Source organism: Podarcis melisellensis, assembly GCF_964234715.1.
Source record: "Podarcis melisellensis genome assembly, chromosome: 17".
Taxonomy (NCBI): Eukaryota; Metazoa; Chordata; class Lepidosauria; order Squamata; family Lacertidae; genus Podarcis; species Podarcis melisellensis.
In genome coordinates this window covers 16,795,716-16,817,349 of record NC_138534.1, presented here as the reverse complement: position 1 = coordinate 16,817,349, position 21,634 = coordinate 16,795,716, and the positions used below count along the sequence as shown (strand labels likewise).

Here is a 21,634-nt window from a genome sequence, read left to right as displayed (position 1 = left end):
TAAGGGCTTATGCTATATCAGTCAGTGCTTGAAATGTTGGTTCACGTTTAAGCAATTTAAGAGAGTGGAGACTGTTGTGTGTTTGTTTCATACATGCAGAAACTTAAACTATCCTCACTGCAACTCTCTGCTCACTTCCTTCTCCCACTTACGTTAGGGGGAAGCGCTTGCAGAGAAATAAGAGGCAGGTTTCAGCCAGACGATGGCGCTGACCATGGTACTGTTTATAAACTGTCAGTTTTAACCGAAAGCAACAGCAATGTGGGGAGAAGGAAGAGGCTTTGATTATGTGCTTTTCTTTTTATCAAACTCATTCAATTTGGGATTTTCCCTTCCTAAGAATGCTTTCAGACTATTTTTTCAGGATAAGCCATTGTCTAAATATGTTCATAATATATGCCCATAGACGGATCGATCCTGTTGAAGTTCACCAAGTTATTTTTCCTAATATTTACAAAATGCATCACTAATCACCAGGCTAAGATAGTTTTGTGAGAATAAAGGTTGCTATAATTTCTCAAGGAGCTTTGCATTTACAGTGGTACCTCGGGTTAAGTACTTAATTCATTCTGGAGGTCTGTTCTTAACCTGAAACTGTTCTTAACCTGAAGCACCACTTTAGCTAATGGGGCCTCCTGTTGCTGTGCACCGCCGGAGCACAATTTCTGTTCTTATCCTGAAGCAAAGTTCTTAACCTGAAGCACTATTTCTGGGTTAGCGGAGTCTGTAACCTGAAGCGTATGTAACCTGAAGCACATGTAACCTGAGGTACCACTGTAATGGACTCTCGTTCCAGTCCTTTGCATGTAATATTCAACCAGGCTAAGGTTTACCCTTCTGGATAAAATGCTGAACTAATGGCTGCCAACTCATGTCTGTGGTTAACTTTAACTGGATCAAAAAATATAATCCCAGCTCTTATTGGTTTGGGTTTGCTTGTCAAACAAAAACACACACACCTCATTTCATTGGTTTCTTAAATTGCAATGAACATGAGCGGCCACAAGATGGTGATCGCTGGCTTTAGAAGCTAATTCGGTTAAAGGAAGATTTCCACAGAGCTATGAAATGAAGAAGTCCACAGTGTAAGGGGGAATCTGGATTTTCATGAGGAAGTTTAATAAATGTATCACAACGGCTGTACACCAGGAACAAATATTCAGGTTAATAACCCACATTTTTCAACTGGCCCAAAAAGTCAGAGAAAAATTTGTGAATGGGGATATAAACGTAGGAATATAAACAGATTTAATCCTAGGTTCTCCGTAAAGATGAAGTGCCCTGTGGGTAAGAGAAACACCATATTCTGGACTTGTTTACACCCCAGGAGGCCTGACTTTAAGATGACAGCATGGTAGCTATTCTGCTACACATGAAATTCAGTAGCAGAATCAGTTTGCTGCAAATGATTTTATAGGGGAGGAAGGGAAAGATGAACAAAAAAATTGCTAATACATCGCCACCACTAAGTGAAAGTTTCCATAACAAAGTTCTGCTCAAACATAAGAAAGCTCTAGCCTGTAGATCACCAGTGGGCTATTTTTATTTTTATTTTTATTTAGTTTTTCAATAGACAGAAAAGATGGAGAAATAAGCAAGCTTCATGAATACCCCTGCACAAACTATTCCACTGACTTTTTCAAGCTTTTTAATAGACACAGAACATACAAGGATGTATCCCTGATCTTTGTCTGAAAAACTTATGTAAGATGTGGTACACGTAATACGATAAAGAGATTTGTTTTTTCAAAACGCATTGTAAACAAAAATGCTTAGTCTGTTTCATAAAACCTCTTTTTTTCATCACACCCTGGGAAATCACCATAGATGGAAAGTTGGCTTTCATCCTACTCTGGAGTTGGTTTAAATTCCTTAGGTGCATATATTTTACTTTCAAGTGATTTTTGCAGGCCTTACTATCTCTTTATCTCTTTGTATGGATGACAGAGTGAACGCCAAAAATGCAGACAACTGATTGCTTTCACCAAAGAGTCCTGACAATCCCTTAACATGAACAGTGCTGGATTTATGTATAAATTAAACAAGCTATAGCTTAGGGCCCCACTCTCTTGGGAGCCCCAAAAAAAATTTAAGGAAAAAAACTGGATGTACATTTTCAAAATATAAGATAAAAAAACAAATAAAACAAAACCTACATACAGCAACAGTGTTTTGTGTTGTGTAGGGTCCTATTTTGTTATGTGCAAATGGTTTTAGATACCTATGAGGTCCATAAATTACCATATAGCATATATTCAACACAAAAACCAGTGACAATTTGTTGTTGGCAAAGGACAGCTGGACATATAAAGGTCCCCATTACCTTCAGTAGCTTAGGGCCTCATCAAACCTAAATCCAGCCCTGAACATGAATACTCTGCAAGTACAGTATATTCTCTGTATAGCCAACAGTCATTGACAATATTCACTTATGTAAAGTCATAATTTTGGACCTAGGCATTTACGGTATATAGACGTTTCTGCCAAATGCTCAAATAACTCCCCACCCTACAATTATGCAAGCAGAAACCATTTTTTTAACTGCACCCTATCCCGCACAACCAGAGCAGTCACTTTTGCCCATTTCAAATCTCCCTATCATTGCGTTCATCAGCCATTTAAGGCATGGCACACTTATCTGAAAGCAACTCTGAGCAGACATGGTTTCTATCCAGGCAGCTTACTGGGCTACACATGCTAAGCTTTGAAAGCATAAATTCTTCATGTAACTTCAGATCCTGTTCTGACAATGTATAAATAGTGCTCAGCACACTTGCTGCATTTGGATGAAATATGATATGGCCTCATTAGTTCTCTCCTACCCTCTCTCCTCTGGCACAACTGAGAAAAGGAGATCGGAAGACTTAAGTTTTGTTTTTAACTAGCTGCAGTTTAGTGGTATGTTCACACCTAAACAAACGGTGGTTAGTCTTAACAATGGTTTGCTAAAACATGTCAAATGCAGACCATGGTCTATGATGTTGTCTTGTTTGAAGAAACCAACTGGAAGATTAACCAGCTGAGGGTTCAGACTCATACCTAAACTGAAGTTAGTTAAAACTGAAGTGAAAGAGGACCAAAACATGAGGCTGATTCACACAATGCTAAACCTAAACTGAGCATTACATCCAAACCAGGCCATTCTTGTATTTTTTTTCCATGCCTGGGAACCAAAACCCACAACATAAAAGAGTGCTTATGCACTGCTCCCAATAACCATACATTTAAGATCCTTTTTTTGAATCAAGTGTCTGTATTTGGGGGAAAATATTCCAATTTAAAAACACTGAACATATCAAATATCTAGGGAAAAGACAACAGGGAGTTCAACAGCAAATATGCATTGGATTCCTTCCACGTTTCAACTTGGATCTTCACTCACAACCTCTTAAATGTCACTTTATTTTTTTCTTCCCCAAAAGTATAAACATGGAAAATATGTATACGAAAGCTCATCTTTAAAATCAGTGCTGATTTTAAATTATCTCTTAACAGCTGATATTCTGGATTTTTCTCAGCTTTCAATCTGTTTTATGTCAAAATAATGAATCCCATTAAATCCTTCTTAAAAAATAATAATAATAATAAAGCATTAGAAACTACTGATTAGCTAGAGGGGTAACAGTGTTAGTCTGTTGCAGCAAAAAAGACTAAAGGGACTTTGCTAGTTTAAGTTGCCACAAGATTCTTTGTTCTTTTTTGCTTATTCGCTCTTCATTAGCAGAAGGCAATTCTTGGATCTTGGGCTTGTGTCCAGAGCAGCACTAAATAACCATCAAATAGCACAAGGATTTCCATTTGTGCAACGGGACTTTCTTCCTTTCTGCTCCCCCTGTGCCATCCCCAAATCTGCTCTGGAGGGTTGCAAGGAAACCCAGAATAGATTTAAACGGTGTGCTGGGAAGGAGGAGAAGGGGTGGGGGAGTCCCATTGCACAAGTGAAAACCTTGTAAAAAGGTAAAGGTCCCCGGACGGTTAAGTCCAGTCAAAGGCGACTATGGGGTTGCAGCATTCATCTCACTTTCAGGCCAAAGGAGCCAGCGTTTGACCACAGACAGCTTTCCGGGTCATGTGGCCAACAGGACAAAACTGCTTCTGGCACAACAGAACACTGTGACGGAAACCAGAGCGCACGAAAACAGTGTTTACCTTCCTGCCAAAGCGGTACCTATTTATCTACTTGCACTGATGTGCTTTCAAACTGCTAGGTAGGCAGGAGCTGGGACAGAGCAATGGGAACTCACCCCGTCACGGGGATTTGAAATGCCAACCTTCTGATCAGCAAGTCCAAGAAGCTCAGTGGTTTAGACCACAGCGCCACCCGCATCCCTTGAAAACCTTGTGCTGATGCAGCAGCTACTTGAAAGCTGCAGTGGATATAAGCCGCAGGGTCCAAAAGCAATGACAACCCACTTAAATAAGTACTACAAAAAAAAATAAATCAAGATGTGATGAATATACTATTTGTGTTCTTCATTCAGTCTAGTGTAGATCTTGCTACTGACAACTGTGTCTTTATTGGGGAAGTAAGATGCATCTTTGATCATTCCTGAAAAGGAATAGTCCATTGCTGGGTGGAAAGGCAAGGCAGGAAACAGTCCTGTCCTAAGGTAGGATGGCATCATTCCAGGTAAGGCTCTCCCAGGTGGGGAATATGCCACTCTCAAAGGTCCAATCCCCAGTCTAGGGCTTAGACCATAAAGATTCGCCTCATTCCCAAAGGAAGCTGGACTGCTTTGTAGAGGAGAAAAGGCTGATTTATTGCCAAGTGCCCTGACATCGATTCCTAGGAGGCTAAAATCAGAGGCTCGCTGGAGGACGCTGCATCTTGGCAATGGTGAGGTTGCAAGTTCTTCCTTCTGTTCATTCACGTTCAGGATCTGCTCTATAGCTTGGACTATGTCTCCTCTGCAGAAATGCAGGACTCTCTCTAATCGGCTTTGCTTGTGATCTGGAAAGACCTTGGTAAGGATATCAAGCGGGTCTCTGCGTCTTGAAGTGCTAGAAGTTGGAGGAGGAGGAGGAGGAGAAGGGATGCTGGAAGTGGAAGCAACGAAGTCCTTGAGACGCTCGCTTTCATTCCCTGATTCCATGTCTGATGAAGACAAAGATGCTGAACTATCGGTGCCTTTTAATGAGTCGTCGGCACCTGAAGGGCAAATGGTCATCTCTTTACCTGAAATCTGTGGACCAGAAGAGTTCTCTTTAGGGTCTCCAGTAGCTTCAGGGGAAGACTTCAAGGAAGGTATATGCAAGTAGGCTGCAGAGCTTCTTGGTTCACTGTAGTGAAAGCCGTACTTCTGAATCTTCTCTTCTGCAAAAGAAAATTAGGCATGGAATCAAATACTGTACTCGTGAGCTTATAAGTCACATCCAATATCCATGTCTCCCTCCTTCTATCTCACCCCCCTCCCCACTTCTGTATTCACAGCTGTGCATCATATAGAGCCCGTTTCAGAGAAGCCCGTCTCAGAGGCCTAATGCGGCAGATTATCTCCTCGGGTAAAATCCGAAAAACAACTCAAATCCTAAAAAAAGGTCAACAACTTGACCCTCATGCATGTTCCTTTGAAAAAAGTTTGGGCATCCCCGATACAGAGGAATTAAAGTGACCACACATCTTTCTCTTTTTTACTGGCATTATATATATGCAATGCAATCCCTTTGGAAATTCTATTCATGAGTTAACATACTTAAGAATTAAGCTAATAGCACTAGGAGCACAGCCACACTTACACATGTTGGATTTTTTACACAACTACCATTTATTGGCCCAGCACTGTATCCATTTATTCTGCACATATGGCAAGACACCCAAGCAAGGCTTTCCACACATGCAAGTGCAGCCATGCAACCTGTGCTCTTACTGCAGCTGGAAGTATAAACATGAAAACATGAAATACCCACTGAGATCTACACAGGTAACAATTCATTGTTTTGCCAGTTTTTAAAAAACTAAACCAAGGATGAGAATCCGCCTTGCAAATAATAAACATTATTAATACCAGCCCCCATTGCCTGCAAAAGAAGACAACAGCATTCCCACTTTATTTTTACGTAGTTCCTACTAGAGAAATTCCTGGTGGTTTGCACCTTTAGCCACTACGATTTCCTGTATGAGGGACATATTGTAGGGTTTGTAAAAAACACAAAAAACTCAACAATTTTGTGGTCCGGATTTTTTACTTCTTGAAATATGGCAACCCTATAGATCCAACTTACTTGGCCTAAACAATATTCCGTTGAATGTCAGTAATTTACATTACTGATAGAGAATAGCAACTTCTGGCACCATGCCATAATGAATATACTACACATTGTTTTCAGTAATACTACATACTGTGCTAGGTATTATGGCTTTCCTAATGATAGGCTAATGGCCCAAACTTCAACATGCTTAGGAATCCAACTTCAATATACAGTGGTACCTCGAGTTAAGTACTGTACTTAATTCGTTCTGGAGGTCCGTTCTTAACCCAAAACTGTTCTTAACCTGAAGCAACACTTTAGCTAATGGGGCCTCCCGCTGCCACCGCGCCGCCAGAGCACGATTTCTGTTCTCATCCTGAAGCAAAGTTCTTAACCTGAAGCACTATTTCTGGGTTAGCGGAGTCTGTAACCTGAAGCGTATGTAACCTGAAGCGTATGTAACCAGAGGTTACCACTGTATGATGCTATACATATGATGTTATGTATTTGGGAGTGTCATGGGAAGACTGTAGATGTATTATTATTGAGACATTTCGTCTGAATCTGCTAGACAGAGCCAGAGGATGATGACAGGTTGGTGCCCTGCCTCCCCCAACCCACATTAATCCTGCCCCCCCCCCGCCGCCGCCCAGCATCAATCCCTGTCCCCACCCGACCCCGTCGCCGTCCATCACCCCCGCAGTCGCACCTCTTCGTCCGCGCGGGACCTCCGGCCAGTGGCCGTGGCGCACGGGCTCCCCTCCTGCGCTCGCGCTCCCCGGTCCGTCTGCGCTCCGTCGAAGGGCAAGGGCCGTCGGCAGCGGCGGCGTCTGGCTCCCGGCGCGGGCCTCGCTCTCCTCGTGCGCCTGCTGCCTCCGCAGCGCCACCTGCGCGGCCATGACCCGCTGCCGCTCGGCGATGAGCGCGCACTTGGCGCAGGCACAGTCCCGCCAGCGGCAGAAGCGCTTGTGGCCCTTGAGCGCCGACACCACGCCGTGGTTGCGGCAGCGCGCGCACTTGGGCGTGCGAGGGTAGCCGCCACCGCGCTCCAGCCCCGACGCCCGCGAGAAGGAGCGGCAGCCGCCGCCGCTGTCCCCCGACGGCGACGGGCCGGCGCTGGCAGCGGCGGCAGCAGCAGCCGCCACAGCAGCCGCCGCCGCGCGCACGAAGAGGCTGGGCGGGCGGAGGAAAGAAGGCGGCATGGGCACCCCCGACGGCACGGGCAGCGCCGGAGAAGAAGGGGGCGCCCTGGGCGACGAGGCAGACAGCGCCGGCTGAGGCAGCAGGGGAGAGTTGCCCGTCGCCATGGAGCAGGCGAGACGCGTGTACTTGCGCGCCAGGCGCACGTCGGAGACTGGAGGGACCCGACGGCCAGAGTCGAAACCTCTCCTGTGCCCGTCGTGCGGGGTCTACACCGTGTGGGCGTGGCCTTCTAGTTGCCCCGCCCATTGGCGCGCGGGGAAACGCCCCCGAGAAGAGAGAGAGAGAAAGACGCCCTCGACGGGAGGGCGGGCGGATTGAAAGGCAAGGGAAGCCTTTCGCAGAAATGACTAGGAATCAGGATTTTTGTTGGGGATGGGAAGGTCTTTTGTTAGGGATGGGGGCAGAACCTCAGTTTGCTATGTATTTTTATTGATTTTGGGGGGCAGCTGCCGCTCCCTGCCTCCCAACTTGGCTATGCCCATGCTAGGAGGGTTTCTCCAGCTTACAGACCAGAGCTTTCCAAATTGTGTGTCGCCCACGACTTTGTGTGTTGGCTGCAGTGTGTAGGTGTGTTGCGCAAATGCTCCTCGCCAGAGGCATAGCTAGGGGGACGAGGGACATTGGGTGCCACACTGCGGGGGTGGCACGTACACTGGGGCCTGCAGTGTGCCCGAGCCACACGTCTCTCCTGGGAGTGATGCTGTGGCTGAGGCACCTGCCCGAAAGGACAGTGTGCTGCTTGCATCTGCCCGCTGCCTCCCTCTCAGGATACCACCCTACAGCTTGCCCTGCCCCAGCTTGCTGGGACGCAGGTGGCACGGTGGTCTAAACCAATGAGCCTCTTGGGCTTGCCAATCGGAAGGTCAGTGGTTTAAATCCACACAACGGGGTGAGCTCCTGTTGCTCTGTCCCAGCTCCTGCCAATCTAGCAGTTCAAAAGCACACCAGTGCAAGTAGATAAATAGGTACTGCTGTGACAGGAAGGTAAACAGTGTTTCCGTGTGTTCTGGTTTCCATCATGGTGACCTGTTGCACCAGAAGCAGTTTAGTCTTGCTGGCCACATGACCCAGAAAGCTGTCTGTGGACAAACGCCAGCTCCCTCGGCCTGAAAGAGAGATGAGCACAGCAACCCCTTAGTTGCCTTTGACTGGACTTAACCATCCAGGGGTCCTTTACCTTTGCCTCAGCTTGCCCTGCCCCCAGCCACCTGGGTGCCCAAACTACTAACTACACCGCTGCTCCCCTCACTCCTCCTGGGGTTGGAAAGGGGTTAGCTTAACCTCCAGTTTCCTATTAAAACTGAATTACTGTGTCACGAAATGACGCATGTCTAAAAAGTGTGTCACCACCATGAAAAGTTTGGAAAGCTCTGTTGAAGACTTTCTGAGGTTCTCAGTTTATCTTGGGCTTACCCCTTGCCCAGCACCAAATGAGTACCAGTGATTTGCAGGCGCACGCACAGCGCTTCGTTGGACGTGCCCCGGCTCCTGTTATTACTCTCCTCAGCCCCAGGGCAGTATAGCCAAATGGTCAGGGCTGATGTGTTGAAAAGCAAGCAAAGCTCTTCCCTGAAATCAGTACTAATATTTCTTGAACCTATAGACCAGTGATTCTCCAACTTTTTTGGGCCAGTTCCCCATTGGTTCCATAAAGTGGTCACACTATTAAAAAAACATTATTCAGAATAGCGGTTTGCAGAACCCAGTGAGGAAAGCAACAACAATAAAATCCAAATAGCTTGCAGATACTTAATAGGCTTAGGATTTTGTTTATGTTAAGTGATGTATTAATATGTTTAATTATATAAGGTGAAGATTTAAGGATGTTAATGTTTAAGTTAAATTTCATAAAAATTGGGATTTGGAAAACCATTAAAAGGACATGCAATGAAATTCAACTAAGGGGAAGCAAGGAAGTCACTTAACAAAGTTAATAACTGTAATTTTCAATAAGGTTATGATTTATGTTTGTTATGTTTGTTTGTCTTGTGTGTCTGTCTGTTTGTTTGTTTGTTTATTTGTTTATAATATTGTGAAAACCAATTAAAAAAATTGGGGGGAAACCAAAAACAATAAAATCCAAAGCAGTAGCAATTAATTGCACGTTTATTCAAAACTCATCTATTTAATTCAACGTAATGAGTGAACTTGATCCAAGTCTGTGAAATTGACTTTAGTCCGTTAAAAAAACCTATTTCTATAAATGTTAATCTTTAAGAAAACAACTCTATGCATATCTACTCAGAAGCATGTCTTACTTCAGTGGGGCGTTCTCCACAAATGGGACGTTCTCCACAAATGTTGGCTTTGCTGCCACAAGATGGACGGCTTCCCTTTGAAAATGCAGGCTGGTTACTGCGAAAAGATCCTGGGTGTGTGAGTTGGCTGCTGTCTTAATTCAAAGTTGTCTTAATTGAGGACAGAGATCTTAGTGAAGAAGAAGAAAATCAGCAGGCCGTGCAAATCTGAAGCCAGCCAACTTCTGTTATTTTGGAAGGCTTCCGTAAGTGAAATCACCGGAGAACAACTTCGGAATTTGGCTTTCTTTCATACTCCTTGTTAAGCATCCGTGGGCTGTTCCACATCTGCTGTGGAAAACAGAGTGTCCCTGTCGCTTTGTCTTCAGGAATTGGCCAGTATTCCTTCTGCGGGAGACGCTTAGGGTGTCTTCATTAGCTATCCCCCCCCCCAATTAAAGGATCTGCTTGATTGGGAAAGCGGTTAGCCTTTCATAAGGAGGGCTTTGATGAAAAGGCAAAGCCACTTGCTCCATAGTTACCTGATGGGACACATCTTTTGGTTTCATGTCCCCCTTTTAACTTGTTCTTTTGTGAGTATCAGATCATTTTCAAGAGCGGGTTGCCAGACCTCTGGCAGATTTATTGTACATGATGAATGACGGCAGTTTTTTTGATGAATGACTTCAAAGTCAAGGGTTGGGTTATAGCACCAAGCAAAGCATTTTAGAAAACTAAATAAAGCAAAGCCTGTACATCTAAATCGTATAGTATAGCTGCATGTGGCAGGAAACGGACAATTTTAATATATTTCATAATTAATATGCTTAAATCTAGGTGGTTCCTGAAATGAGTTTCTTTAAAATCTATAAGCATAGGTGAGTAAAGAATAACATTATCAAAGATGTTGCACGTCTCTTTAAATAGCTTGGTGTGTTAAACCCTAAATTTGTAATCTCAGAGCCAAAACAGATGGTACACAAAATGCACCCCATGTCTCCCATTTATGTTGTTGTTAAATAACATCCCTGGGTGCCTATCAGGATTGGGATCCTGACACTGAGAGGGGGTTAACCATTTCACCCTGGGGACAGTCCCAACAAAAATCTCATCCCTTCTTTGCAATAGTGGCAGATAGAAATGTGGGAAGATTTTTCTATGAACCATTCCATTAAAAGAAAGAGTTAGTCCTTGTGTGGCGAGTTCCCCCCTCCCACCAGTAGAAATAAAGACACCGGACAACATTATTTAGGTTAATCGGCTAAAACTGGCCTCACCTTTATTGGTTACAGGTGATGAGTGGTATTGGCTTAGGCATTGGTCCTAATCAACTATCCAGCTTCAGTCTGTCTGTCTGAGAGGCCAGGAAGGGTTAAGACCAGCAGGGGAAGCCCTGCTGATGCACATCAACTAGGCACTCCCCCGGGTCACCACTTGGGGGCGTGCCTTGGGCCCTGGCCTCCATAGGCTTCGGACGGGGCCACACCCCCAGAGTCCCCACCAGACTACCCTTCACTATCCGGGGGAGGTGATGGTGCTCCCCCCCATTCATCTGCATAACAATACCCCAACCAATGCCTAACTGCCACTCGAGCAAAGCTCCCCAGCTGATCGGCGGCAAAAGAGGATGCTCCTCTGCCGCGCTTGCCCTTAAATGGGGCAAGCCACACCCCCTGAGCCAGCCAATTGGCTGGCCAGGGAATGACGCATCAGAGGATTCCCCAGGTCACGCGGGGCTGGAAGTCAGCTACGGCGCGAGTGTTGGGGGCAGGAAGCCCGCAACACCACCTCCTCCTTAGGTCAGAAGTGGCTTTCTCAATGAAAAGAGATTTCCCTTTTCCTGCCTCTTTCACAGGAAGCATCTGATTTGTTTCATCTTTTTGGTGGACTTGGGATTGAGCTTCATTTGATCAATGCATAGACTACCCACATACAGGTGCGTGATTATTTTTAAACACCACATGATGGGGTCGAACAATAGGGGAAAAGCCATTTTGCCATCCTTGTGATTAGCACCCCTTGTGAGCTTTGCATGCAGAAGGTCCCAAATTGAACCCCTGGCTTCTCCAGGTAGGGCTGGACCAGTCAGTGTGGACTATGATGAGCTAGAAATTCCAGTGGCCTGACTCTTACACGAAGCATTGGTCTTGGTGACGATGGCAGTTTGATTCTACACTTTCAACTTCTTAAGAGCAATACCTAAAACTCTCACTGAACTTTCTTCTGCAGTCCTCTCTGCTTATCTGATGGAGATCAAAAAGTGTTGCTTCCTTGTTGCATTGAAATAGGCTACAGAATAATCACTTTAAGGCCATTGTCACTGTTTCTGCTCCGTAACATTTTAGTTCTGGCATGATTCCACCCCAGGTTCTCACAATGTGACAGATCAACAGGCAACATAAAAGCACACCTTGAGTAAACATCAGCTTTATTTCCAGTGACTGCTCCATCCACTCTCAGCTTCTTTGTAACTTTTCACTCAAGCGTTCAGAGATGCCTGATGGGAGAGCTTGCAGGACCAGAAAGGGAACTTGACACATTCCTCTTACTTTCTCAGAAGACCACCTTGGATGTTTGCACACCAATCTCAAAACATCATCGGCAGTTGAGTGCTGGTGGTTTAGCTTTCTTCAAACATCCAATATATACTTACAAGACAGATTCCCCTGTCTGATGGTTGAGGGGAAATGGGTTGAAAAAAGGGCATTTCTTGCTAAAGGCAGATTAAGAAAAGGAGAAAAAGAATGGAGTTACAAAGTTCAGATTCAGAAGCATGTCCTAGTTTTTATTACCACTACTTCAATATTTAGGCTACAGCCCTAAACACACTTTCATAAAAATTAGTTTCCATTAAGCTTAGAGGAGGCATATCAGATATATATATAGAGAGAGAGATAGTTTTATACCCGTCTACCACACCCCAAAGCAGACTCATGAAAACTGTCATTTGTGTCTATTAGTAGTAGTAGTAGTAGTAGTGCTCTATACACACAGGTTTCAGGGCAGTTACAACACAAAACCACAATTTAAAAACACAAAATACGTAATCAAAATCAAAACATAAACAACCCAATAATGCTGAGAATTCTCTTCAGCGTCAAGTTATTTAATCAGCGTCCTGGGCCGCCCTTCCCAGAGGTCCCTGAAGAAAGAGAGTACCAATATAATTACAGTGGTACCTCTAGATGCGAACAGGATCCATTCAAAGACCTCTAACTCCCTCTTATTTGGTACAACATTGTCCTGATGCTAGAAGGATGTTGTTGTTGTTGTTGTTTAGTCGTGTCCGACTCTTCGTGACCCCATGGACCAGAGCACGCCAGGCACTCCTTGTGCCCTCCATCTTTCCCAACATCAGGGTCTTTTCCAGGGAGTCTTCTCTTCTCATGAGGTGGCCAAAGTATTGGAGCCTCAGCTTCCAGTGAGCACTCAGGGCTGATTTCCTTAAGAATGGATCGGTTTGATCTTCTTGCAGTCCATGGGGCTCTCAAAAGTCTCCTCCAGCACCATAATTCAAAAGCATCAATTCTTCAGTGATCCGCCTTCTTTATGGTCCAGCTCTCACTTCCATACATCACTACTGGGAAAACCATAGCTTTGTTGGCAAGGTGATGTCTCTGTTTTTTAGGATGCTATCTAGGTTTGTCATTGCTTTTCTCCCAAGAAGCAGGCGTCTTTTAATGATAGTGCCTTGCAAGTCCTTTGGAAGAGGCACAAATCGCCGCTTGGTACAGAAGAACATGAAAGCTGGCCCTTTTAAAAACAAAAAACAAAAACACCCTCTATACAACTTTGTATGTGTGTGCAGTGAAATATAGACTGTGGTTGATATAAACACCTCTGCAACAGAGACGTCAAGCTCAGATGAGCTGGAGGACCACATTCCTCACTCACAACATAATTTTTTTGGCATTTAAAGCATGCAAGTTCCACCTGAGTGAATCGCCGTCACAGCTCCGAAACAGATCGCTCCAGCCTGTTTAATCACTCCACACAACTCCAGTCTATTTTGGGTGCAGTATCTTAATAGCATGGCTATTCATTATTTTCCTCTCATGAGGAAGCAAGATCTGATCACTGAGGTTACTGGAGAACCCCTCCTGACTTGTTGATGGTGCAGGAGAACAGGAGCTGTTTGCTTTGAAGTCACCCTAAGCAGGAAAGAGATGCTAACAGCAGACTTTTATCCCCAGTTATATCAGGCAGCTAATCTCCCCTAACAGTTGACAAGCAGGAGAGATTAGCTGAGTGGGCTAGTTAGAGGGGGAAACAGATCGAAAGCTAAGAGAGGCTCAGCTGCCTCTCTTTTTTATCAAGACAAGCCTCTCCAGTTTTCTTCTATGGTTGGGAGAAAGCATTCTGATTTCTTGAGAGTCATAATGTGTGTATTCATGCCCAGCTTGGTCTACACATACAACACAATATGGTAGAATGGATTGCAGACTTCAGGAAGGAAATCGGTTTTGAATCTTCCCATGGATTTTTGTTTTGTTGTTGTTGTTTAGTCATTTCCGACTCTTCGTGACCCCATGGACCAGAGCACACCAGGCACTCCTGTCTTCCACTGCCTCCCACAGTTTGGTCAAACTCATGTTAGTAGCTTCGAGAACACTGTCCAACCATCTCGTCCTCTGTCGTCCCCTTCTCCTTGTGCCCTCCATCTTTCCCAACATCTTTGTTGTTGTTAAGAGCCACCATATAAGCATAAAACTAGCACATCAAGGTGTGGGCCGGGTTGGAAACTTTTTTCCTGATCTGCTAGAGGCTGAGTAGGTTTATTATATTTTCACTAGCAGGAATGATTTTTTTTTAATGCATTCAGAATGCCACACTTGCACATACCAGATTGGAGTGTTACAGTCTAGAAACTCAGGTTTCTGTCACCACTTTTTGCTGGTGTGAGGCTCAGACCTCAGACAGAATGGGGGGGGGGTGATATGAGAGAGAGAGAGAGAGAGAGAGAGAGAGAGAGAGAGAGAGAGAGAGAGAGAGAGAGAGAGAAGACCTGCCGGTATAGGGTGGTATACAAATTTAATAAATAAAAATAAGAGAGAAGGAGGATTTGAATAAGGATTATAGTGCTTGAAGAGAGGGGTTTAACCCAACCCCTTATACTATTTTCCTAGGGACGCAGGTGGCGCTGTAGTCTAAACCACTGAGCCTTTTGGGCTTGCCGATCAGAAGGTTGGCGGTTCGAATCCCCCCAACGGGGTGAGCTCCCATTGCTCTGTCCCAGCTCCTGCCAACCTAGCAGTTCGAAAGCATGCCAATGCAAGTAGATAAATAGGTACCACTGCAGTGGGAAGATAAACGGCATTTCCGTGCACTCTGGTACTTGTCACGGTCCTCCATGCACCAGAAGCGGTTTAGTCCTGCTGGCCACAACCCGGAAAGCTGTCTGTGGACAAACACCGCCTCCCTCAGCCTGAAAGCGAGATGAGTGCCACAACCCCAGAGTCGCCTTTGACTGGACTTAAGAGTCCAGGAGTCCTTTACCTTTACCTTTTACTATTTTCCTTATATCACCACCACGACCACCAATTCCCCTCAAGCTACCATTTCCCCAATTAGGGAAAATGTCCATTTACCCTCATACAAGTTTGCAAACCAGCAGAAGGAAAAAGAAACTCATTATTGCAAAGCCACACCCTTAAACATCTTGACGTGAAAGTTGACGGGGCTGGAAGGAGGTCACACACAGGCTCGGACTTTTGGGTGCCTCCAATGAGGAGTTGAAAGCTCTTTTTAACCAAAATGGTAAGTGAAATCTTCGCCTGGGCATCAATATCAAGTCACAGGAGACACGAGAATGAGAGGCGCCTCTGCTGTTTGCTCACCTTTCAGAATAAGACGGGCCCCTTCCAGGCATCATCGCCTCAGTGCAACTGATGGGCGCATGACTGAAAGATGAGCCTGTTGAAGTTTGAATAGATGGAGCCTGATAAACACATGAGCACCAACATTTGCTACAACCCGGCCATTTCCGCAGGCAGCAGTAGCTGATTCCCTTGTGTTATAAAGAATGAATTCTTTCCCAGTGATTCACCATACAGTATTTTAGTGGCATTTACATTACCAGTTTTTACATTAGTCCGTTTAACATTTGCCCATTGAAGGTGCTGGTGTTGCTCACGGAGAGGAGGCGGTGTACATGGGTGGCACTGTGGTCTAAACCACTGAGCCTCTTGGGCTTGCCGATCAGAAGGTTGGCGGTTCGAATCCATGTGACAGGGTGAGCTCCTGTTGCTCTGTTCCAGCTCCTGCCAACCTAGCAGTTTGAAAGCACACCAGTGCAAGTAGATAAATAGGTACCACTGTGGCGGGAAGGTAAATGGCGTTTCTGTGCTCTCTGGTTTCCGTCATGGTGTTCTGTTGCTCCAAAGTGGTTTAGTCATACTGGCTAGATGACCTGGAAAAATGACTGCAGACAAACACCAGATCCCTCAGCCTTTGACTGGACTTAACTGTCCAGGAGTCCTTTTTACCTTTATCTTTACCTCCTCACTTGATGATCCAACAAATGCTTATTTGACTCTGTCTGAACGTATTGGATTTCATCAGAGAAAAGCAAGCAGAACTCTCCAGCGGCTCCTTCTCCTCCTTCTCCCCTCCCAAAAAACTGATTCTGAGGGTCAAGGGACTCTCTTGCACAGTGTGGAATGGTTTTCAGCAGACCAGTGCAGAATGGGCAAATTTGAAGAATTTGGTGAGCCTGCCTTGCATTAGCAGAAGAGCCTTTTTAGCCACATGACCTGGAAAGCTGAAGATATAAAAAATAAATTTCAGGAGCCGCAGAAAGAGGGGGAAGGAAGTCAAGTTTTGAAATGTCAAAATGATTGTAAAATTATGAAATGTATAAATTTGAAAAGTATACATTTTATTATTATTTAAAAAAGTAAAACAAAAAGATACCTTAAAAAAATATCAGGGAGGAAATGTCTAGTCTACACCTTTAGTGGGATTACTTTCCAAGTATCTGTTCCAATTATTCTTAGCTAAATCTAAAGGATTTAGATTTCATATAAAACTTGACAAGCAAAGCAATCGCTTATTTTTAGCACTACTTTGCTGCAATCCACAACTTTTTTTGTGAAATTGGTATGATATGGGGTATTATTTGACATTATTATCTATCTCAAATTGTGTGTGTGTGTGTTTCACTTCAAGCAAAGTATTTTTCTCCTCATTTTTATGTTAATTAAATTTCGCTCTCCCATAATCCCTGCCTCCCTTCTCCACACTTTCTCTGGGCAGCTTTCTCTCCCCCAAATCCTGCTGGGCCCAAAGGGCTATAACAAACTAGGAAGGCTTCACACCTGCCCAGAAACCCCAGGAGAAAAACAACCTACACACTTGGGCCTGACCTATGAGTAGCAGGGGTCAGCTGGTGAGAATGCGGCTAATTTTTAAACGAAGCCTAATGACAGGGCAAGGCAGCCTGCTGATGAGAAAAAAAACCTTCCCTGAGCTTTCAATAATATGTACAACCCCCTAAGCTGAGAGCCCAACAAAGTCATCGCTTCCTACTTTTGACACTGACTGAATACGACAAAGGTCACTGGGGGGGATAGGGGCAAGGATGAAAGCAGTGGCCTTAAAAAAACGGTGTCGCTGATGACAGGCTGAAAAGATACCCTTTGTCCACCATATCAACTCAATGACAACCAATTAGTTAGACTAAACCTGCTGGATTTTGCAGATGTAAGTAGGATCTAGGCTTCTCTCATTCACCGCTGGCTTTCCATGAAGATCCCTTCTCTGCTGAATCCCCCTTTGGTTCACTGATTATATGGTACCCAAGTCGCAGGAGTTACAGGTACCGATATACCAAAGGAGCAGAAAATATTTTTTATGTGTGGAACAACAGCCCAGAGCTGGGGAAAAAGACAAAATCCCTACCAGAGAAGAATGGCAAACCAAGCTGGTGGACCATGCTGAGATGGCAAAGCTGACTGGAAAACTCAGAAACCAAGAGGGTGAAAACTTCATAAAGGAATGGGGAAAATTCATAAGTTACCTTGAGGTTTACTAGCTTCATTTACGCACTGAATGTATATAGCCATCCCAAATGAGCTTGCATTTAAGGCAGAGGGCCTTCTTGGTAGTGGCACCAGCCCTGTGGAACGCTCTCCCATCAGATGTCAAGGAAATAAACAGCTATCTGACTTTTAGAAGACATCTGAAGGCAACCCTGTTTAGGGAAGTTTTAAATGTTTGATGTTTTACCGTGTTGTTAATATTCTGTTGGGAGCCGCCAAGATATTAGATTTTCATGAGGGCTTTTAAAAAAAAAAATGCAAACTGATGTGGAAACATGGAGAACTGAATTTAGGGCTTATCCTCACTTACCTTCCCTCTGCACTTTCCAGGCGTGGCCTGTGCTTTAAAGCTGTTTCTGAGTGTACCTGGAGCTTTCCTGACAAAAATTAAGTCTTTACTGCTAAACTGGAGCAAACAGCCATCCGAGGTAAACCCAAATTTCCGTCCTTTGTGCTTCAGCTTTAAAGAGCTGCTTTGTGTGTGGCAAAATGAGAAAAGAAGAAAAGAAATGTTCAGACACAGAGCTTTAAAGTATGGATCTGGGCCTGGAAAGGGCAGGGCAAAAGATAAGTGAGGATAAGCCCTTTTAGATTGGAATAATGAGCAATGCGGGAAAACCACATTTGAGAGAAAGACCCAACCCTATCCTCTTAGTTCATGGATCTCATGCAATAAACTCTTGGCGAAGGGTCATAAATAAAACCTATTGACCTTTAAGACATCCCGAAATCCAACATTTTTAACCTGAATTAAGATATCTCTGCAGTGCTGAGTCTTCATTTATGAGCACAGAAGGAGTAAAAGCTAAGTGCTGTTGTTGTGCAAGTGGAGCAACCATGTAAGGCAAATAAATGTTTTCTTTTTTTTAAGTGCCATCTTGTGTGGGTTTGTGGGTGTGAGCAAATATACTCTTAACCTGAAAGGGGTTTTGCAGGGCTTTCAGATTTGTGCTACTTGTTAAAACATCAACTAGTGCAACATGGAAAAAGAAAACAAATCTGTGATTTGCCAAGTTCTTAATAGGGGGGAAAAAATCCAGGAAAAAATTTAAATACCGCACTGAAGGGTTATTAGGATATACGAGCAAGTGAAATGCTTTTCATTTAATAAGTAACCTGTTTGAAAATACCATTTCATTATAGTCTTTACAGCCAGCAGTGAGAGACTGTAACAGTACTCCAACCAGACGAACAATGTTAGCAGAATTAAAATGCTAGAGTTACCCTTTTTTCCCCTTATAGGTTATTAGTTGCTGGGAAGGTATCACATTTTGTATTCACTGCTGGAACAATGTGGAACCATGACAAAACCCTTCTGAGCATACAAAGACAAGCATTTCTTGGCAGCGAGGTTTGCTTGGCTTTGCCCCCAGCTAAGCCAAAGGTTTTTATGTAGAGATACAAGCATAAAAACAAATCTCTGAGTATATCTTGGCAGCCTCACCTCATTCCTGGGGCAAATACAGCAGACATCTGCAAGCCAGGAAACAAGGAACAGCAACTCCTTACAAGAGAGGATTCCACAAGGAGGAGGAAGAAACTTAAGTCTAGGCCGCTTGGGAATTTCTAAGACGCAAGTCCACAAAATTATCACGTTTGGATGTTTTGTCTAAGAAGGTTCATGGTAATTTGGAGATGAGCAATGGTTTAAGTACTTGTCCATGACATCATTGGATGCAGCCCAATTACATTAAAATCATCTTATCAAGCGCAGCATCAGGGCCTTAGTAGCATGTCTGCTGGTCTGACATCTTTTGCACATTGCTCATGTGTTCATTTCTTTGCTGATAAATTCACTCTGTGGCCTAAACCACTGAGCCTCTTTGCCTTGCTGATCATAAGGTGGGCGGTTCAAAGTGCCACAACAAAGTGAGCTGCCGCTGCTCTGTCCCAGCTCCTGCCAACCTAGCATTTCGAAAGCATGCCAGTGCAAGTAGATAAATAGGTACCGCTGTGGCAGGAAGGTAAACAGCATTTCCATGCACTCTGGTTTCCATCATGGTGTCCCGTTGTGCAAGAAGCGGTATAGTCCTGCTGGCCACATGAGCAGAAAGCTGTCTGCAGACAAATGCCGGCTCCCTTGGCCTAAAAGCAAGATGAGCACAGCAGCTCCATAGCCTTTGACTGGACTTAACTATCCAGGGGGTCCAACAACCTATGGGAGGAGCCACAGGTTTCCCACCCCTGTTAAGATTGAACTGTGGGATCTGGCAGCAGGGTCCTGGCGCCACACACTCTAGGTCATGAGGGCAGTTCATCCAGACCATTTGGAGGCACTAAGTTAAGAAAAGAAAAGAAAAGAAAAGAAAAGTACTATATATGAGCCTCTGAAGGACAGAAGATACCATGTGTGGCCCTAAGAGGATGTCCTGGGAACAGACACTCTGCTGTCTGTTTTAAGGGATCTTCCGGAAAGGATTGCATCAGGATGAGAATTGAAATCCCAGTTATGCTGGTTCACACCATCCCATATCATTTATTACAAATCCAAAATCCTTTTTGGGGGAGAATCCAATAGCTGGACATCCAAAACAATGCTTATTTTATCTAATAAAGTAAAAACGAGATTCTGTTGCCTCAAAAAAAATGGACTGAAATGGAAATTTGTCTGGATGACATCTACCCAGCCATTCTGTGATGTGTGTGTTTTCTTTTTTCTTTTTTTTTAAAAAAAGACCTGCATAATCCTCTCCAATATGGCACACTCAGGATCCCTTATAACAGATGATTAGTCATGCTGAAATTGAAGGGAATATTCATGGAATTTATTCCATATCATGTTTTCCTGCATACATTTTATAGTTCATGGGTAAAATCACAAAAAAACACATTCACTTACTTCACAGCTGCTTTGATTAATGTGCTTGATGATCTATGGCTGTAAGTAGCTGTTCCCTCTTTTCAATAAATATACATTTCCCTGAGCAGTGTAAATAACTTTGGCATTTTTTTCGCATGAGACTTTTAATAACACACTGTGTAGGCATGATGACAAAATCTTTTAACAGCATTACACTTTTGGTTAATTTGTAACATTATGAAAACGCTTCTCAAAGAAGGGAGTCTGCTTGAAGAAAAACTCCCTTTCTATATTTGTTCAGTGCTAATCCACAGAAAAATCCACTGACAGAAGCCAGACAAAAGACAAATTACATGGCTGTTGAGTAGTTTATTTTTCCAGATGGTCAACCTTCCACTATAGTTCACGGCTGAATAAAAGTCTAACAAACACAGTTGAAAACAGGCCCTTGCCATGTCATCCAAGTCAATTTAATAAATAGGGGGGGGGGGAGCACAACCTGTGCTTCTTCTAAGCAAATTATCTGCAAGTTTGAAAAGCACTCCTGAATTGTACTGGAGTCGAATCACACCAGCAAGACAGCATATTTGGTCTGTTCTTAACAAAACCAACTTGTAAAAACTTCTATCCGTTTCACTTGTTCCTGTGATTTGGTTGTCTTATTTGTTGGCTCATGAAATATACACTGGTTTTGTCTGCATAAAAAATAAATGTCATGTTGCTCCTGATTCATTTGGTCCGGATTCTTGTCTGGGTTCTTCTTATTGCCTATTTTGAAACTTTTTAAATTCAAATGAGTTTTCATTTTTTTTTATTACAAGGTTTACTAGGGTTGTGGAAAGGCTATGAATAGGTTGGTCCTTTCAGTGTCCAAACCAAGTGAGGGTTCTCCCTATTAGATTTCCTTTCCCCCCTTTTTCTTTTAGTGCAGTGAGCATTAACCATTATGAAAATCAAATAAGAAAACCAATTTCTGCATTGAGAGCAATTCCCAAATTATTATTTTTTGTACATTGAGGTACATAAATGTAAGAAGGTAAAGGTAAAGGACCCCTGGATAGTTAAGTCCAGTCAAAGGTGACTAAGGGGTTGCGACTCTCATCTCGCTTCAGTCCAATGGAGCCAGGGTTTGTCCTAACCCTAAACCTAATCCAGTGTTTGTCCAC

General features: G+C 43.9%; 1 protein-coding gene across 1 annotated transcript; it reads right to left on the bottom strand.

The window, feature by feature from the left end:
- Positions 1 to 4,276: 4,276 nt before the first annotated feature.
- Positions 4,277 to 7,885, bottom strand: DMRTA1 (DMRT like family A1). Its single transcript, XM_081894436.1, has 2 exons — positions 6,899 to 7,885; positions 4,277 to 5,314 (listed from the first exon to the last, which is right to left on the bottom strand). Exons 1-2 carry the CDS (start codon positions 7,494 to 7,496, stop codon positions 4,461 to 4,463), a joined length of 1,452 nt encoding a protein of 483 aa, XP_081750562.1. The 5' UTR covers positions 7,497 to 7,885; the 3' UTR covers positions 4,277 to 4,460.
- Positions 7,886 to 21,634: the final 13,749 nt, after the last annotated feature.